The sequence below is a fragment of the Myzus persicae genome, unplaced genomic scaffold (genome assembly GCF_001856785.1).
Source record: "Myzus persicae strain clone G006 unplaced genomic scaffold, MPER_G0061.0, whole genome shotgun sequence".
Lineage (NCBI taxonomy): Eukaryota > Metazoa > Arthropoda > Insecta > Hemiptera > Aphididae > Myzus > Myzus persicae.
Genome location: NW_019103964.1, coordinates 156,213 through 176,310, shown reverse-complemented (window position 1 = coordinate 176,310; position 20,098 = coordinate 156,213). Strand labels below are relative to the sequence as shown.

Below are 20,098 nucleotides of genomic sequence, written 5' to 3'. Positions count from 1 at the left end.
TCAGTCAAAACGCGCGATAACGTTCCTCTTAAAAGGGTTTAATATACGTATAACGAGCACGCGTTGGTGGTAAGTATACTTTTCGTAAAACGACTGAAGGGGCGGAGGATTGTATAACGGCTATAAAAAAAGCCCGTTAATTGATCGTTAACAACACAAAACAGTGGTCAGACCAGCTTGCGTATTCGAATAAGCAGCGTACCAGCTGTTTTGTTAGACTATAATTTTGTAACATTTAACAAACCGTTCGCCTGAAAACTAAAATGATTTGCAGAAGCAGTCAAATATGAGCAAACGAAAATAAAAAATGAATAAAGTTATGCAAATTATGAACAATTTCGAAATGTATTTGTTTTCCCAGAGTCTGTGAAAATGCATTACTTTAATAGTACCTATATAACTTTATAACTTTATGTGTATGAATAATTTATAATATTACTATGCAGTATTAATAATTTATTGTACATACAAAAAGGTATTTTTGAAGTTAAAACGAATAGATCATATTGTCAGATACGATTACAAAATTTTTAAAACTTAGACAGGCTATTCAATCATATATTTCAAATTTGAAAGCAACTACCAAGCACCAACCCAGAATCTTTGTATTACAGAATCCTAATCCAGCCCACTGATAACGATGTCAATACCATAATTTTTTTAATTATTTTGTTTGTAATGATTTAACTGTTTTCCATCCATGCAGTTGGTACTTGGTACCTATATAATAATAATAATATTTTTTCATGAGCTATAAGATAACAGCCGATTGCCTAATAAAATATTGTAACGGTTTCAGTTTTTTTGGTGACATTGAGTACATTAAAGGTATCTTTGTAGCTATTTAATAATAATAAAAAAAAGGTGATAAGAAAGGTAGGCGTATAATAATATTAGAAGATGAATTAGGAAGTGTTATTATTGTAAAGTCGCATGAGATAAATATTAAGGTAGTTAGCCAGCTGGTGTTGAGAGAAAGATGGAGTGATGTGGGTATAAAAGAGAGCAACGATTCTAGTAAGACGTGAGTGGGGCTGACGAAGTTAACAAGAGGTGGATCATTTTATGAGCTTGTAGAGTTACTGACGATTTGCAATAATATTCAATTACCACGGGCCATTTATTTCTTGCTGTAATTATTATTGTTGGTATTGTATTTTATATTTTTTTATATATATTAATTAATATCATATCGGACTTACCACGCAGCAACAGGTGAACACGATTCCGAACCCGTAGATGACTCCCGCCGTGCCAACCACCCACGACAGTCGAATGAACAAAATGACTCCGAAGATGTTCTGCACGCAAGGCAGGTAGACGCCGACCAGCGTACCCATCCTGGACGATCCCTGTTTGGCAGTGGTCGACTTGGTGTCTGACTCCGCCAAATTCGGGATGGTGTTCGAGTAATCGGCGATCGAGTTGAGGAATGTGGGCACCCGCGGCCGGTCATCCATTTCATCCTGCAATCAGACCGTCACACAATGATAAGAGCTCGTAATGTTATGTGTAGGTAGGTTATTAATAGTTATTATTATTTTTCTATTGCCGTAGTCTGGCCGATCATTTGGGCTGACTGTATAAGATGATTTTTTCTAAAAATAATTTTTGTATGGACGTTACACATTATATGTATACGGTATACCAATGTCGTATCAGTACACAATGATTTGAATTCGGTTTAAACGATTCCAAACAACTATTAAGGGAATGTCACATCTGATTTTGTGGCCTCCCTCTTACAAGATGTGCTAACATAACAAATTTACGTTTAGCAGTTCACATTTATCATTGATCGTCTCAATATAAGTGGTCATTTATCTGGTTTCAAACTTAGAGGCAAATGGTTTTTCGTGCTTGTACGTCATGCACAGTTTTTTTATGCAAGGAATTTTAATTTTTAAGCGCGTTATGAGCTTTATTAAATTAGATTATTTTATAATTTTGTATAACCTAATTGTATGACTAAATGTACGGTGCTAATCACAGCAACCACTGAAAAAATGTCTCCATATGATAAAATGAGGACCCATAAAGTCATACATACATTTATCTTTATATGCAACACCTCAATTGAAAAAAGTTTTTAATAATTTTACTAATTGTGTTACTAAAGGGTGAAGTTTGACTTCTCAATTCACTTAAACATGAAAACTGCTATAGCGAAATACAAACTTCCGAGCGTAAATTTGGTATGCTCTTCATTTGTAAGTCGGAGACAACAAATTCGGGTGTGGCAATTTAGTTCTCTTAATACACATGATTATCACAAATCAGATTTGTACTGAACACAGTAATAATTGATAATTTATGGATTTGTTATATTCATTGTATTTAAATAATATTAATGGGAGTTCTGTCGTTCTATAATAATACCTGGAAATATGAGCGGGGTTTTTAATATCCACGGGAGATCATTTTAAAGATTTAATTTATGTACTTAAAGTTTAGACCCTGTGCAGAATTTCATATTATTTCTGATACCAAGTAATCATTAAATATTATAGGTATCATCACATTTTGAGTCTCTTAAATTTTAGATACGGATTATTTTGAAGTATTAATTAGTAAATGGTAATATCATTTAAACAAAAATATAATGGATAATTCAAATTCCAAATTCCATTAATATATAGGTATAGCATCTGTGTGTATAATATTTGATACACATAATAATATGTGTGTTAAATGTAAATGTAAGCTGAAAACGTATACAGTAATAGTATGGAATTCAACGATTTAATTTCAAATATAATTAGAAATATTTAACATTCAGCTTAATGATTAATACAAAACTAGATAAGTGAATTTATCAATTTGTAGTTAATACTAATAACAGACCTTCTTTTAAGAAGAACATTGTATTACTATCAATTAGTTAGTTTTGTTCTATAAAAAAAATGTACTTAAGACTATAGTTGTAGGTATAACACTGTCATTACCTATGAAATGATATTATGTACTAAAAGGAAATCCAACCAATTGTATTCTAATTGAACTGGTACAAAATATTTATGAAAATTCAGCGAACAGTCTTAAAGAGTGATCTAGTTAAAATGTTCGAGGTGTCGTATAAATTCTAAAAATAAAATTTAAAAATATAAAATAAAGACAATATAAAAGGAGTAAAGCGTGTCCAAGCCTTGAAATATGACTTCGAAGTGTTGGGTTATTACGGTTTTTGGCAATAGAAACAACTTTTTTCATGCAATAAAATAAAGTAACGACTCCTGACTATTGATGTAGCCATGTAAGTACTTTAATTTTTCAAGATTTGTAAAAGGAATTAAACATTAGTTGTTCAAAGTATAGCAGACAAACAATAGTAAGTATACAATTTAATAATATGTATATTTTAAATCATTCAAGGAGCAAATTTAATGTGTAAAAGAATAATAATTTTGATGACATTTAACTTATTTAGTTAACATTAACTTATTTGGATATGTATAGTAATAATTTATCAGTAGGTATTATAAAAGTTTTATACACCACAAAATACATGAGATTTCATCTATATTCTGTGTGCGTACACTGTACATATTATATGTTTTTATTATTTGTTTGTCAATCACTTCTGTATATATTTCGTAATGTATAACATAATATTATTACTTGCATTTCAAAATTGAGGGCTTAATATGAAATTTCATTCAATTTTTAAAATAATAATATAGTTTATGATAAATTAAATAAGATGGTACTTATAAAGTCTTATTTAAATCAATATTGTTTTTTTCTGAATTTCTAAATATATTTAAAGAAGTTTTAATAACTTTATCGATTACCACAAGAAAAAGTTATGTTTATTCAATCCACTGTTTTCATTGTATTTTTTTTTATTTATTGGGACGTATACAATTTGGCGTATTAGCCCAGTTTCAAACAATGTCCCTTTAAAAACTAATTAATTTCTTTTGGAAGTTTTCCAACAATTATATTATCAGTTTTGGTACTGGTTAACTACTAGATTTTTTTTAGGTCCGATTGTTTAAAAAAAGATGTATAGTTTAAAATATATTTTATGGTTTTTACTAGAATATTTAATTTTTTATATTTATACTTACAGAATAGAGGTATAAATTCGTTTCATATCCAGAGTTTCTGTTATTTTCGGACGAGTACGTTTCATCTTTAACATCACCTGCAAAAAAAATTATTTTTATAATTATTGTTATTGAACATACATTTAAAAAAAAATTTAAAAATGTATATTTTCATAAAAACTGATATAAAATAGGTATGTGGATTATGTTGTGTGAATATAAATTTATTTTATAGTCACTAAATGTATTTAGACAACTTTCAACAAATACAATATAATATTTACAACTAAGTACAATTCGTATAAGAATAACATAGTTAATAATGAAAAAATATTGTACAACAATGTTTTATGATGTAAACGGTAAATGTTGTTTTAATAATAAAATAATGTTGTTCATTTATATGAAATAATAACACGTCTACATGAATATAATGTATCATGCTAAATATTATCAAAAACCAAAAAAAAGTATTTAACTATTAAAATGAATTCATAGGTGCCGTTGCTGCATAGCTCCTATACCACCAATTATTCATGTGAAACTTTTGTTTATACCTATGTATCAAATTGAACTATTGTTTTAGTTAACAAATTGTAAATATCTTTATAAAAGAAAAAAGTAGTTATTGCTTTATGTACTGATATGATGGATTTTACCCTAGGACTTTGAGAATATAAATATTATAGATTTATACTAGTGTTAAGTAAGGATTTACAAATTGATACGATAAGTGCTGGAAAATATAGGTTTTTAAAAATGTACGAACGACAATTTATTTATCAACTATAGTAAACAAAATACAACACCCACGGTCCATCGATTTAAGCCATTCAAGTGAGAGCTGGGAAATCTTCATTTGCGCCCTGACCCATTTTTGCAATGCCCGTTATTGTGGTTAGGGAGTGAAGGACAGTGGAAGCGGTTCTATTGATTTGCACTTCAATAAAAATGTAACGAACGTTTTTTTTTTAAAACTAGGGACAAAAAAGGCTTTTTACATTTTTTATTTGTATTTATTTTTATTGTAACTTTTCCCCAACCACAATTCACATAAAAACACCGATTACTGTCGGCTGATTACCAAATGGATGAATACAAAATAATAATAAACAATAAAACAAAACAACGAGAAAAAGATTTAAAAATATCCAAGCAAAATCCAATGGAGTAGGTATGCACATTGTACACACTCAAAAATCAAATGAGTAAAAAATGCAATCACATCTATAATGTGTTAAGTAGGTACTTAAATTAAAAATAATGTTTTGTTTTATAGCTATTGATTGTTTTTTTGTTGCGCAAAAGAAAAACATTATACAGTTAAATTTTTAAAAATGTTTTATGTTAATAAAATTATTTGTTTCGATTAATACTAATTGAAGCCCCGTGACTTAAAATTATTAAAATAATAAAGCAAGTAAAGTAGTGAAATTCAGTTAAATAAAGAGTTTAATGTTAAAAATAAACACATTAAATACTCATTACAGTTAATTAAAATACACTATAAATTATGTAAAATCATTTAGTTTCTAAGAAATAAAAATATCTGTTTAAAAACTTACAAACAAAATAAATTGTTCTAAAAGTCTAATTAATTCAAATATATAATACAAACTTTTCAACTAAAATTATAACATCAAAATAAGTCGTTAAATAATATTTTGTCTGTAGTTCAGAATAATGTTAATACATTTATATTTATGATGATAGAGGTTAATACAATTGAAACAATAGACTCACATGAAAGTAAAGTATAAACGATTCTTTAATTAAAGAAATAATATGGTACAGTTCCAATTGCTTGCCCTTGGTAATATATCAAGTATTTCCGTTACTGTATGTTTATTTTTTGATGAATTATCAACATTTTCGTTATTTTACTGCATAATGTTGTATTTTGATATTGCAGGCTGCAGCATTTAATTACGATGGTTAGGCATAAGTTATATAACCTAACATTTATTTATAATATTATTAATATTACATTCTATGTAATATTTGTAACGAAAATACGTAAGTTTGTAAATGTTTCTCACAAACGCATATTTTATGTATATTTTCTAAAATGTACAATTGTATAGGTGTATGTATGTACTGTAGTACCTACCTATTAACATTTTATACACTAGTTTTATATTAATACACCAAAGTATAGCAATAAATCATTACTTCATGAGTTTACGAAATATAAATATTTTTTGGTTATTGTTATAGTCGGAACAAATGTGATGTCAACAGCAGGAACTATAACCATTTTATGGTACAGAGTGTGTGTAAATATATTTCGATTGCCCTTGTTCAGTATTTCGTCGAACTATTTTGATCAATCGCTAAGCATTATTGGCAATGATTTAATTAATTTTCTTTCGTTAGCGCGATGCTATTAATTTTGAAATTATACTAATTAAACCGAAACGTTGCTATTTTGTTTACACGTCGTCGTAAACGTGAAATGCGATCAGTATTAATTGTTTCGTCCTTGGAGTACACGGATGTGGTTTCGTTGTACCTATACCTACTTACACACCAGTTGGCGAACTTTTAAAAAACCGTCAGATTCATGCGTTTGTCAGTGCCGTCATAAACTGTCTCTCCCAATTATTACACACTACTAATTATTTGTCACTTTTAGAACCATTATTGTAAACGGAATTCAACTCGACAAGCAAAAATATATACCTATGTATACCTAACGTTTGAAAGACTTGAGGTGCAGTAGCCACTCATAGTCTCCTCCGCCAACGTCATCGTGGCTATACATTAACAACAGTAGGTATTCGAAAAAGTCACATAAAAATAAAATATCTTGACGCAGTAGAAACTGTTCACATTTTTAAAAACCATACTCACGAGTCACGGGCGACCGTATATACGAGTAAATCACGCACGTCATCTCTATCGGAAACAGCCAGCTCTCTATCGGAAACAGCCAGCTCTCTATCGGAAACAGCTAGCTCTCTGTCATAAGTTTGGTTTTCTTTCACTAGCAATATGAGAACATAACTTTGAAGTTTTGTGAGTCGATTATAATAATAAACAAATCACGACTCGGATAGGGCGACCGTACTACATCTTTTCTCGAAGACTATACAGTCGGCAGTGGGCGTCACAAGTATATACTCACAACCGCATTTCGACGAAATCGTGGTCAGGTTTGTGGTATACGTGTTTCACGCCCTACCCCCCTCTCCCATGCAATCACGGATCACCAATTTCCGTCACATTAGTAATCTTTGTCGTGACAAACTCCGCTTGGTGGGAAATATAGGCGGATGGGTGGGATCTATGACGTGCGATTCCATCCGGTTGTGTACTCGTGTAGGCGACTGCAGTCACGAAAAATACATAAATATTAATGTCTGACTTATAAATAAATATTACAAAATAACGGGTGAAATGAGTATAAATCCCTCGGCCCACTTATTATAATTATGTTCAATCGAAAGAGGGTAGACACGAGGGAAGTGATAAAATATCCCGAAAAATAATAAAATAAATAAAATAAAAACTACCCAAAAATGAGAGAAAACATATATCCAATGCTTGGGGGAGTTTAGCACGACTTCAAACAGCCGACCGAAGGATGGGGTGTAGAGGTGAACGGAATACGAAAAATATATTATTTAAAAATAAAAAGCTTCAGGGATCCCCGTTACTCTCAGTCACCCCCAATACATTATATTCACTGGTGCACTGACGTTCACGCGCTTTTGAAATTTATTATCGCCGTTAATGACGACGACGGTACATTCATATTTTATAGTAGTTCATATAAATTATACCTATACAATATACAATATACATAATATATATAGCAGGTATATGCACGCCTATTATTATTATTTATTTCATCTATATTATTATTGTTGTCGTTGTTATTATTATACCATACTCAGATCGAAGTCTGTGCGGGGTGGACAATTATTATAAAGTGAGGCGGTGGCCCTAACCGAAATCGTTTGCACGACGACGGTGCGAGTTTGATATTACATATATTTTACTATAGGCGTACAGGTAAACGACGTACAAATAAATTATGCAACGTCCCTCGGTGGTAATTCGAGATTCCGATGTTTACCGTGCAGTCTTCGACTTTCAGTAATACACGAACGTACAACATATGTAATATGTGTGTACAAAACAAAATGAAATAACATATTCGTTCGACTTGTTTTTCTCGTGTACATACGTTCGGAAGGTAATAATGAGTGTACCAGTGCGGTGATTTACAAGGAGTAAAAACAACACTTTTCAAACAGAATAATATACTCTATTATTTATATATAAGTACCTACCTATATATACGAGGGATGTAATAAATATTAAAAATGCTGTACACGTTTCCCGTATTTCCCCTTATCTTTCCATAAAATTATATTTGAAAAATTGGACGTTTTATTGTTGGGGTTCTCTGCGGTCTAGAAATTCGGTATAATTTCATTTTCATACTATATTGTGACGTCGGTGTACACTGTACAGAAATAAATTGTATAGATGAGTACTCTCTATAACTATTTGCTTAAAACCGCCTATATGGTTTGTAGGTATGTACAAAACTACAGTATTATATATTATACTATTATTATTATAGGTACCTTGAAATTGTATACTTACGCACCAAGGATGGATTATAGAAAGCGCGGTCAATTAGATTAAAAATGTCTTACCGAAGGTTAGTATTCATTATTAATACATAGCTATATTATAAATGCAGCATTTTTAACCATATCGAGTCTGAAATCGTCCCAATATATTATTATATGTACAGGTCCGTTGAGTTAGCTGTCCAAGTTCTAAATTATTAGTTCAAGTTCAGCTCTCAATGATTAGTAATCAATTTGTAAGTTGTATATAACGCATCGAAGATCGAAGAATCGTGTTACCCATCTCTTCTAATTTTAATATGTTTTACCTATATTCAACTTCTCAAGTTGTGTGCACTAATAAAATTGATTCAAAAGCTTTTAAATTTCGTAAAATATTAGGTTTATTAAAATCTATTTGAATAGGAACCATTTTGTCGATACATTTCGATACATTTTGTACTTAAAAGTCGTACTTAATTGAAAGTTATTTTAAAGTTCAATTTCTCGATTTAATTTTTGCTATAGCTAAAATTTAATGGCAATATTAACAAAAAAACTTTTTTTTAAAATTATATCATATGCATTCCATTTTATTGTATTAACAAATCAACTATTTACTAACAAAAAAATCATCTCTTTTCATTTTTTTAATTCCGTCAAACAATTTGAATGTGTAAGTTTCAATAAATGGTTAATTAGACTGACCTTTAAAGTAGACCTCGAAATATCCAATTTATGCTTCTACGCATCTCAACGGAAAAATCAATATTTTTAATGCGCTTATTACATATGGAAGGACAACTACCTACTATTTATAAAGACACTTTGTAGTACAGAAAATGTTTGCAATATTTTACTTTTTCCTGGTTTTAAATTAGTAAAATAATAACAATCTCATAAACTTTCATATGTATACAAAAGTAGACCAGTATATTATATAAGATTTTAATTAATGAATGTTTAGACCATCTGTTTCATAATATAATTAGTTGCAGGTATTGTACGTACCTACAGCATCATATTAAAATATTTTATTAGATACGAGTTAAAACAAACCAGATGTAGATAATCTTAAACACTTTGATACTGGATATATTATTATATAATGATTTGTTATTTAAGTAAATTTTATTGTTAAGAGTTATGACAAACCACCAGAATAGAAAAATTTCAATAAGCTTATTTAAAACGGTGCTTGCTGACATACTTTCGATGTTTATAGTTGTCTGTATCTTTTCATAAGGATTAAAAAAATAATTACAAAATGTATAAAAAATTGTCGATCTAAAAGTCATTTTAATGAAATGTTTTGAACTCTTTCTACTCGAAATTGTTCACAGAACAAGACATTAATAGTAATAATAAAAAAAACAATTTACATCAAAATAATAGTGACGCATTCGTTAGAGCTCAGTCAAAATATAAAGTGTAGGTAGGTAAGGTGATTAATTGCATTGCATACCCTTAAAATATATACTATGTATTGTTTAAATATATAATTTAACTGCAGTTGACGTTTTTTTACATCCTATGGTCTATACTATAAACGATTTTTCAACTGTGTTCACTGAATATGTATGTGTCCACACTGTAGAGTGTAGGTATATACAATATGAGTTGTATATTTTTCTATAAAGAAAGTTTTTGAGTTTTTTTTTCCTGAGCGACCATGAAATAAAACGTTTTTTTGGGACACGTCGGAAAATCTACGGGGTTCCGGGATCGTAAATAACGGTAGCTCATACGAACGCCCTTCTCCAATCCTCCTACGTAGTGTTTAAACATCAAGGGCTTCCCTTCAATAGATTTATTACTTTTTTTTTGTTATTTTTTTTTTGTTTTGTTCCATTAAACAAAAAGGTCTTGCAGAAACCTGGGCAACCATCGGTGTGCTGGATGAACGCGTTGTGTACTTCTTTTAAAATCTCGGGTTCGAATCACTGACATACGCGTGAAGCCCGTCATTGGGAACGGGGCTTCGAGACGTAAGCATTCACTTGAAACTGTTTATCGAATAAAAACAACTCGTATGCAGATCATGTGTGTGTTTGGGGGGGCCCAACGATTCGTGACGATCGCATTAATTCGTTTAGAAGAACATATTGTAGTTAAGATCAAGATAAATTACAAAATAAATGAATATATCTGAGTGTTATAGCGCTATGATTTGATTTTTTAACCTGATTGAATAACATACAAATATTATAATGTATTGGTACACAAATACGATATTACCCGATTTACATGTTATATTCAGCCCCGTCGATTTCTGTTCATTTCTACAAAACGGTCATATTTATTACTATACATAATGTTACAGTCAACAGTCAACACGATTACGTCTTCAACATATTATTTTTAAATGTATTTCAATGGAAGAGGATCTATTAAACTGTTTGGTATTTTGGTCGAATTTTTTCATCCGTAAAGTCTAATGTAAATATTCAACAATATTTCTATAGCAGTTATATACACCTATGAAAACTATTGATTTTTGTTTCAAAAAGTTTATTATGTCTATGTAAGGATGTAATATGCAATACACTTTTATCTTAAATAAATAAGATACTTATATCAAATTAATGTTTATTTGGTTAAGCTTGAAATTCGTCAGCGAATGTATAAAATTGTGTGTGATGAAATAGGGATCTCTTGTTCACACTTATGGTTATTGAGGCTCTTGCTGTAGGTACCTCACCATAAAATTCGTTTATTCTATAAAAAAGCAAATGGCATTTTTCCACTTTATAAGATGTGAATTATACAAGTCCTCGAGGGCGACTTTAATACATACCATGTAGTGCATACGGTATTTTCATTTAAAACCAAAAAATATACAATGGTAAGTTAACTAGGCTTTGTTATTCTGAAAAAGTTAGCTCAGTATTATTATTTTGTGTTCGTGATGAAAGACAAATAATAACATAACCGCTGGCGGCTTGAATATTTTACGAGATCGCCATTATAACACCAGTCCCTATAACGTTTCCTGTCTTTCTCTTCTACGCCTTTTACCTGTTTCAAGTCCTTTATGACATTTTTTTGTATAAATGAAACAACCATGGAAAAGAGAAATTTAAAAAAGTCCCTTAATTAATCCTTAATTCGCCAGCCTTCCCGCGTTGAATGAATTATTCAACGTTTGTTATAGGGACGACTGTTTGTTCGTCGCCAAAGCGCGTTTGGTCCCCCTTCTTCATCAAAGTTATAACTTTGTTAGCAAAAAATTAATTATTTTCCATTGTCTTGTACGTTTTTCTTATCATATATATTTGTCACTCTTAAACTGGTATCTCGCATCCACTGTAATGTCCTACTAATCAGATACAACTGTGGCGTTGGAAATGAAAACAGGCAATTAGTTATTATACACTGACAAGATTCTTATTAAAATAGAAACATAATATTTTTATTATGGGAATAGATTTTAAAAATATTAAATTATTATTTGTGATTATAAACATAAACAATATTCCCATATTATGAATAAATGTATTATTAATCTATACCAAAATTAATTATATTCAAAATTCTGCTTTGGATTTCATATAATAGATCCCCCCATGAACTTTTTTTCAATGTTTGAGAGGTGATAATTATAAATTATATTTTTGGTCATCAAATAGGCAATATAACCCCCCCCCCCCCTTCCCCCACTTTTTATAAAATCAGAAGACCGCCACTGATTTCATATTATACTTTATATTTTAAAAACTTTATACTTTAACAAAGTAAAAAAACTGTTAAAAATGAAGATGAAATAAAAATGTAACAAGTACCTAATGATAAAATTAAGTTAAATTAATTTAAAATTTTGTACAAATTAATAAACCACTGTGGAACTGATCATTGTTATATGATATTTTCACATATCATTTAATTGATTTCTAAAATATATATATTGTTTTTTATTACCTACCTATGTATTGAAATTTCGTTAATGTACCTCAAACTGTTTTATAATGATAAATGATAAAATAATAAGTTAATACAATACACATCATACTTATATATTCACATTAAATTTTGTTTAGCCAACCTTATGTTAGGTATCATATTATCTTATTAATAGACCGTTTAAGCAATCCAATCAAAAACAACGGAAACAATTCATTAAAGTTAGTATGTAAGTATAAATATCGAGCTATTATTTTAATAAGACCAAAATCAAATTGTGAGACGAGCAAAAGGAAAGAGTTAATTGTGTTTGACAGAGATAATGAGTGTAGGTACTTATTAAAAGTTATGGACCAGTATAACTTACTGAGCAATTATAAGCTTAATGTAGTGCAAAACAATATTTTTGAAATATTGAATTTATTTATATCAAATAAACATCTAAAAATAAAGTTTTTTTTTCCTATTAGTCACTTATATTTAAATACGATTTGTGTTTAAAATTTTAAACATTTAATTTCTATACCTATGTGTTTACTATGTATACCTACTATACTATCGCAATAAGTACCTACCTTGTGATGTTAAAAAAAAACCAAAATTAATTATTTATGATAATAGTTGAATGTAGGTACTATGCAAGTATGAATATTACGAAATGAACATTTAACATGATATTATAGAGTTCAAACAACAATTGATGTTCAAGCATGTTATATATAGAGATAGCCTTATATATTATTCATTGTCAGTAGCTTCATACTCAACACATGTTGGCAATGTTCCGAGGTTAGAATCAAAAACAAAAGTAGAATGACACAGATTTTACTTTAAGATTCAGTCATTATCGTCAAACAGTTAAATAATATTATGTACACAATACTTAAATCTAAATTAGATTATATCTATCTAATTTAGATACTAAAAATAAAAATAACGGTAGAAAAATATTACCTAAAAATTAAAACTATGTAATTTTAATAAATTATTAATAGTACATCTATACGACTTGTATAAACTTTATAACAGCTAGATTGAATTTATATTAGGTAAGGTTTTTTTTTTTGTCTGAAGACACTTTTTATAATAGAAAAATACTTCGATTTTCAACTTTCATATATATTTTTTGATTTGAAAGTAAATCTAGTTTGTACGTATACAAATTATTAGTAATTGTCTCAATAATTGGAAAAAAACCAAAAACAATTTAGGGAAAAACGAGAATTTTCTCATTTTGTTGTAAATTAAAAAAAAAAATTATTTTTACAGATACTTGACATTTTCAAAAAATATTTAGATTAGCTAGTATATTTTATTCATGATATAATTTTAAAATTATTTTGAATCTTTTGAGCTAATCATAGATATTCGATATTTTTGACTTTTATATTATTTTTTCAATTTTCACCAATAAAAAAAATGTTACTGCGAAAAAAGCTAAAACATGTAGTATAAGATTTTTCATAAGTTGTGATTAAAACTGTAAAAAAATATTTAGTAAGATTCATATGCATGCTGTTTTTTATTGCTGCTTGAAGTTAAAATTCAGACAATTTCAATTACTTAGTTGTAATTAAAAATATTATTCATCGTATGACTAGTTTCTTAAATAAAGAATAAATTGCTTTAATAACGATATTAAAAAAAAAAAACGTATGAAATATACTTAGTAGTAATATTGCCTGAATTAATTTTGCCCTTTTTCTAAAATTTAAGATTAACACTTGCTAATAATTGTTTAACATATTATTATCGGATTGCATGAAAAATGTATTAATTTTATCGGTTCAATACAATTTTATGGACCAATAATTATTGATGACTAAATCATGATTCATGGTTAAAGCATGGACCAAAAACTCAAAATTGATTCGTTAAATATTAAGTAATTGTTTATAAAATATGGCATAAGTCTGCTATATCAGAGTTTAAAATATTTGAAAAAATTAATATATTACTATAATATTGAAGAAAGTATTAAATATTATTTGCTTAAGTATTTTGTCATTTAGTATTTTGTAAATGAAATCATTGGTATATTGATAATGTCAGTGATGCCTATTCTACACCCAAATATTTATGCAGGACATTTTGAATGTGGTAACTGTAATATTGCAAGGTATTCGTGAAACAAAAGATCAACAACTTTACCTATGGTAAACGAAGATACAAGGGTATTAGATAATAATAATATATTCAATTTTCTGATTCAAATGAAAATAATAATAATTGCATTAAGTTTAATAACAAGAGCTAATACAGTCTCCATGTAAATTACCATAACACAGATTTACCAAAGACAAGAAAGTATAATATCCTCGCACGTGGCCTAAATTACGCCACTAAATAATATAATACTATGGTTGTAATTAAGATTACAGGACGTGACTTTTGTATAAGCCATTAGGTATTTTAACGGAACAATATATGGATAGTATCTAGGTAATAATATATGGGATATAATAATATAATATTATAAATTACTTATTTTTAATTGTTTCACTCTCGAACGAGTTGAATATAGGTATTAGCCAATAACCTTAATACAAATAAGTGTCGTTATAAATTCGAAATCACCCAGTGTGTAGTGTTAATATAACTTCTAGCACAAACAGTATTTTATTTTATTTTTTTTTGATACTGAGCTCAACCGCAACTTGTGTGTTCAATGTGGTTGATAAATCGGCCACGTGCGATATATAATATATTATATTACATGGCGGCCAGTACGATTTTTTGGAGCAGAAAAGTCCATTTAACCATAAAAACTGTGTATATATATATATATGTTTGCCTATAAAATAATATGTACAGCTAGACGATCTAACGTTATAATATATACCTTTTCGCGGGGTTTGTGCGGCGTGGCCAGAGAAACGTGCGAAAACTGGGGAAGCGTAAGCCCCGAGGGTTGAACGGTCGTCACGTCAGCCGGAGACCAAACGAATGGTGTCGGTTTAGACGTACACATAAAATATAAAATAAAGGTCACTCGTCCTCTATGCACTAAGAACGCTGCCGAAAGTGGTCTGTGGTGAAAATTCGCCGAAATTCCGAAGTTGGGTCACCGGTCGATGACTGACGTAGCAACAATAATACTATCATTTATAATAATAATAATTATAAATTGTATACTATAATAATCCACACCTGTTGTTGTCGGCCCGTCCGTCTGTCGAGCTCGTGGTTCTCAAATTATCGCCATCGTCTATACTCTATCGATTAATAATAATATTATATTTTATCGACTCACTCGGCGCCTTTGTGTCCGAAAGGGTTTAGGGTCCGTGTGTGACGGTTAATACGATAATAATGTTATTATTATTACTATTATTATTATACAACGCGAGTGAGTCTGCACTCTGCAGTCATCACATTTTCCAGTTTTTTCGTGTTCTCCCTGCGAAAAATCACGGTGGCTCAAGTCCCAACCATAATAATAAAATATGTGATATGGTAAATGATTATAAACTCAACAATTGTTATTATTATCGTCACGTTTCCGGTTCGTTGTTTACGAGAAGGTATGTAATAAATCTTAATACCAAAATCATTAGTCCAAGTAATATAACATGTGCATATTAACGTAAAACGTTGATTACTCTTACTGTTCATGTGGTTTTAATGATAAGAATATAAGATACAGTATTTAATACGAAATTTAAAACACTCGAAATTTTAGAGACAATGTCATCGTAACATAATATTGACATTGTACAACGTCGTATGCTAATAATTAAGGCAAAACACCATAATTCGCATATATTTGTTTTCGAACGGCATAACAGAGTTTATGATATACATACTCATTTAATATAAAGAAACACAAATGGGAAACTACGTATTAAAAATTGGACTAAAAATCTCAAATATTCCAATTAAAATTGTGTTTCCGCATGTAACAGACGAATGCTGCAGTGTCCTAACCTTCTGGTTTCTGGCCTGAAAATGATATATTATTTAATAAAGGGGCCTGTCAGTTCCGCCAATATAACATCGATTCTGCCAGTACATCGGTATTTTATTAGTCTTCAAACAACCTTTTGGTCAATGGTTGTACCAATTTTTATTGTTGACCATCGTGGTTGCTCCTTAATTATATTACTTAGTTAAATATAAATTTAACAACATTTTTTTTAAGATGTGCTAATGAGAGAACAATACAATTGTTAATTTCTATACAAGTTTTAAGCAAGTAATTTTGATCTAATATGAAACATAGGTTTATATTTTTGTGAATGATTTCTCATATCTATATAATATAGTCAATATAGATAAATAAGAAATAGATAATAAGTGTATCCAAAATGTACAAGTATAATATTAAAAATAATAAATCAGGTATGATCAGTACATCAGTTTATAAAAATTAAATTTGATTTAGTTACTAAACATATGAAATTAAAATGTAATAATCAATATAATATTATTAGTATAAAATCAATAATAATAAATCATAGTTGACAATTTTTTATGAATTATTTTTAAAAAAAATTGAATAATTCTCAGTTTTTACAGTAGTACACTTAAACCAATAAAACTATATGAATATAAGATAATATCTGTGAGTTAAAAAATAATTGATGAAAAAAGGCTTACATTTTTATTCAGAAAGGATATACCTATTTCCATATACCGTTCTGGTCCCGTCAAACTTACAATTTACAATTGACGGAATTTATTAGTTGTTTCAAGACTACCTGTACTGGTGAGATCGATGAATTCCTATTAATACCTATGATTATTCAATATCAGTTATAAAATATTAGGTATACCTACGTAATCCGCGAGTCGCAGTTTTTACTTCGTTAACCAACGACCTGTTCGTAGAATAGTAGGAATAAAAAAAAGAAGGAAAAAATAAATCAGAAAAAAGTGGGCAGGTACCCTATCTGTTGTTCCGATGCATTAACAAAAGAGTTTTCGTCTGTTCACGGCAGAGTTGCGTTTAAAAACGTGCTTATAACGCACACCCACGGGACCAATCATCAGCTGTTGTCCGGTCACGTGGTACTGCCTGCAGGTCTTTCACATAATAACTATGAATTATGATTAAAGCAGGTAGGTATGTCAGGTACTCAGGTGTGTACAAACAACGTGACAGACAGTCATTGGCACGATGGGTAAGTACAAGTGCGTGTTATTGCATAAGTTTGAAAATTGAATTCATATTTTATTTTATTTTATAATCTTTTATTTAACTTTAACACATAGAAACATTATAATGTGTATCTTACACGTAATTTTCTGTTGTTTGTAATATTTAAATAATATACATTCAACCGAGTGAGACCATTGTCTCAGATAATACTTATTTCGTTAACATAGGCAAATTAAAACGCGTTATCAATCCGTCCCTTCAAAAGAATCGGACACTTCTGCTTCGTTATCGTCAGAAAAATAACAATTAATGGTTGGGTCTAAATAATATTCTACAGCATTAGCAATCATCTTTTCGCAGTATTCGTGATTAAAATATCCTAAAATATTCGATAAGGTTATGTTTTCATAAGTGTTGAATAATTTGAAGAATGATGGACCCTTAACAGTTTCTGTCACATTTTTCCCCTCATTCCAATGAATTTCACAGCCTGTACTCACGAATATGACTTTTTCTTTATGTGGTAATAGAACATACTGAATATTATGAAATATTTTGTGCAAATATGTCTCTTCATACGTAACGACCAACACGTTATTGGTGAACCACTCATTGGGTGCGAAGTAGAATTCCATAGTATACCCGATATATTTTTCCGACCGATTAACTCTGATATCTGTCAAATGACTGAGTATTGGTACATCGTGAGGTTGTATTTCACCCTTGTGCATATGAACTAATGAATTCCTCGTGAAAGTAAGCCAAAAGTTGGGAATCCCCGGCACTGTTTCTTTTTTGGCTTCGCGTACCATTTTCCGTCCTTTGTCATGTCTAGGAACTAGTTCATTGCCACCGTCTTCATCTGTAGATGAACCGTATTCTTCTTTAACAGGTTCATACTTGCCTTGAATTAGATCCCTTCGTAAATTAAAAAATGGCTCGTACTCTTTTTGAAATTTGCATTTGAGAAGATGAACTTCAGCATTAAATTTTAATTCAATTTCAACCTGCGCTGTAATAAGATTTTTTAAAGCACGCACCCGTCTTTTTATTAACGGTGAACTAATTTTTAATTTTGAAATCCTTTGTTTCTTCTTCAGTAAAGGATTGGAATCAATCGCTGAGCCATCAAAACTATCTTCTTCTGCAATCATTTTTCACACGACGTATTTTTTTATTGGCTTTTGTCAAAATATTACAATTAATAGCTGACAATCTATCGGTATGGCACGCTCTGATCACTAATAATATTAATATTACTTTCAGAAAAATAGATGGATCAAATCAAACAGAACACAACTTTTTGTAACCAAAATATTTTTATTATTATATTATTTATTTAAAAACAATGCATTTTATGTTGTCACAGTTATAATGTTCATGTATGGTCTATTGGTCTATGGGTATAATAATAGATATTATTTTTTTTTGGTAAGAGACAAAAAAATACCTCTCAAAATGTAAAAGTATTTAATTATTATAGGTATTTATAAATCAACTAGATAATTGGTATATTTTTATAATTTCGTACATTTCGGAAATATAAAAGAAGTAAATTCTAAATAAGACTATTTGGAATTGGAAATATTATATACAAACTGTATCTCATATTACAACATATAAATATTAAATAATATACCGTAATAATTAATAGCTATAATTTAAAGTTGATTGTATAAATAAACTAATTTAATAACTATAGAAGTTAACTAATAATAATATTATTATTATTATTATTATTTAACCCTGCTCTTACGCATTAGAAATTAATTTTTACTACATTGAGTGTGATTGTTTATATTTAATTGTATATTTATAATTTATAAGCTATTATTTTTTATTCATTGCGGCTTTCGTACATATTTTGAATTTCGTTAAAAGTTGTTTTTTACCGCTTTTAAATCGGCATCTCTCATTTAATCTGCAGGAATTCACGCGTAATTCTTTGGGTACCTAAAATTTCGGATAATTGGGCCCACAGAATATTGTATTTTAATATTTCGTATCACAGGAGAGACATCCACGTTTTGTAAGATGGACGAATAGTGTCTATTGTGAGGGAAAGATAAGTCTGTGCTTTCGACAGTCGTAGGTAGTAGTGGTGGACAGTTATCCAAGCACTAAAAAAAACGTCAAAACGATTCTCCGTCATATGTTTGAAATTTTAAAATTTTAATTTTATGATACCATGTTACTATGTAGGTAACCATTTGAAACTTGCTAAAATCAAAAAGACAATTTTATCTGACAGCTAACTGACTAGTAAAATATTCTTTTACAACCATACACACAACACACAGTACCTACACTATTACACACTCATAAAATATATTACATAATTATATAGACGCATCTATGTTTATACATACTACTTGGGTGTACCTACTTTATATAATTATTTTAAAATTTTATTCATGTTCCTCGTATGGTGTTACTTAGGTCCTTAGAGCCCAGTTAGAGGT

The 20,098-nt window shown here is 29.4% G+C and overlaps 2 protein-coding genes across 4 annotated transcripts in view; both read right to left on the bottom strand.

Annotated features, from left to right (window-relative positions):
• The window catches only part of LOC111036979 (solute carrier family 12 member 6), a 169,739-nt gene that overhangs the window by 11,973 nt on the left and 137,668 nt on the right, over window positions 1-20,098 (bottom strand). For all 3 annotated transcript variants that reach the window (XM_022319318.1, XM_022319317.1, XM_022319316.1), the window contains exons 2-3: window positions 4,071-4,147; window positions 1,203-1,466 (exon numbers count right to left, since the gene is read on the bottom strand). In XM_022319318.1, coding sequence (XP_022175010.1) covers window positions 1,203-1,466; window positions 4,071-4,147 — 341 coding nt within the window. The remainder of the gene's footprint in view (window positions 1-1,202; window positions 1,467-4,070; window positions 4,148-20,098) is intronic.
• On the bottom strand, window positions 17,846-18,982 carry LOC111036980 (nucleosome assembly protein 1-like 1-A). The gene has a single exon (XM_022319319.1). It carries the CDS (start codon window positions 18,788-18,790, stop codon window positions 17,882-17,884), a length of 909 nt encoding a protein of 302 aa, XP_022175011.1. The 5' UTR covers window positions 18,791-18,982; the 3' UTR covers window positions 17,846-17,881.

What these genes read in the sequence shown, in the direction of transcription:
- LOC111036980 (XM_022319319.1), bottom strand. Translation starts at nt 18,790, where the DNA reads ATGATTGCAGAAGAAGATAGTTTTGATGGCTCAGCGATTGATTCCAAT.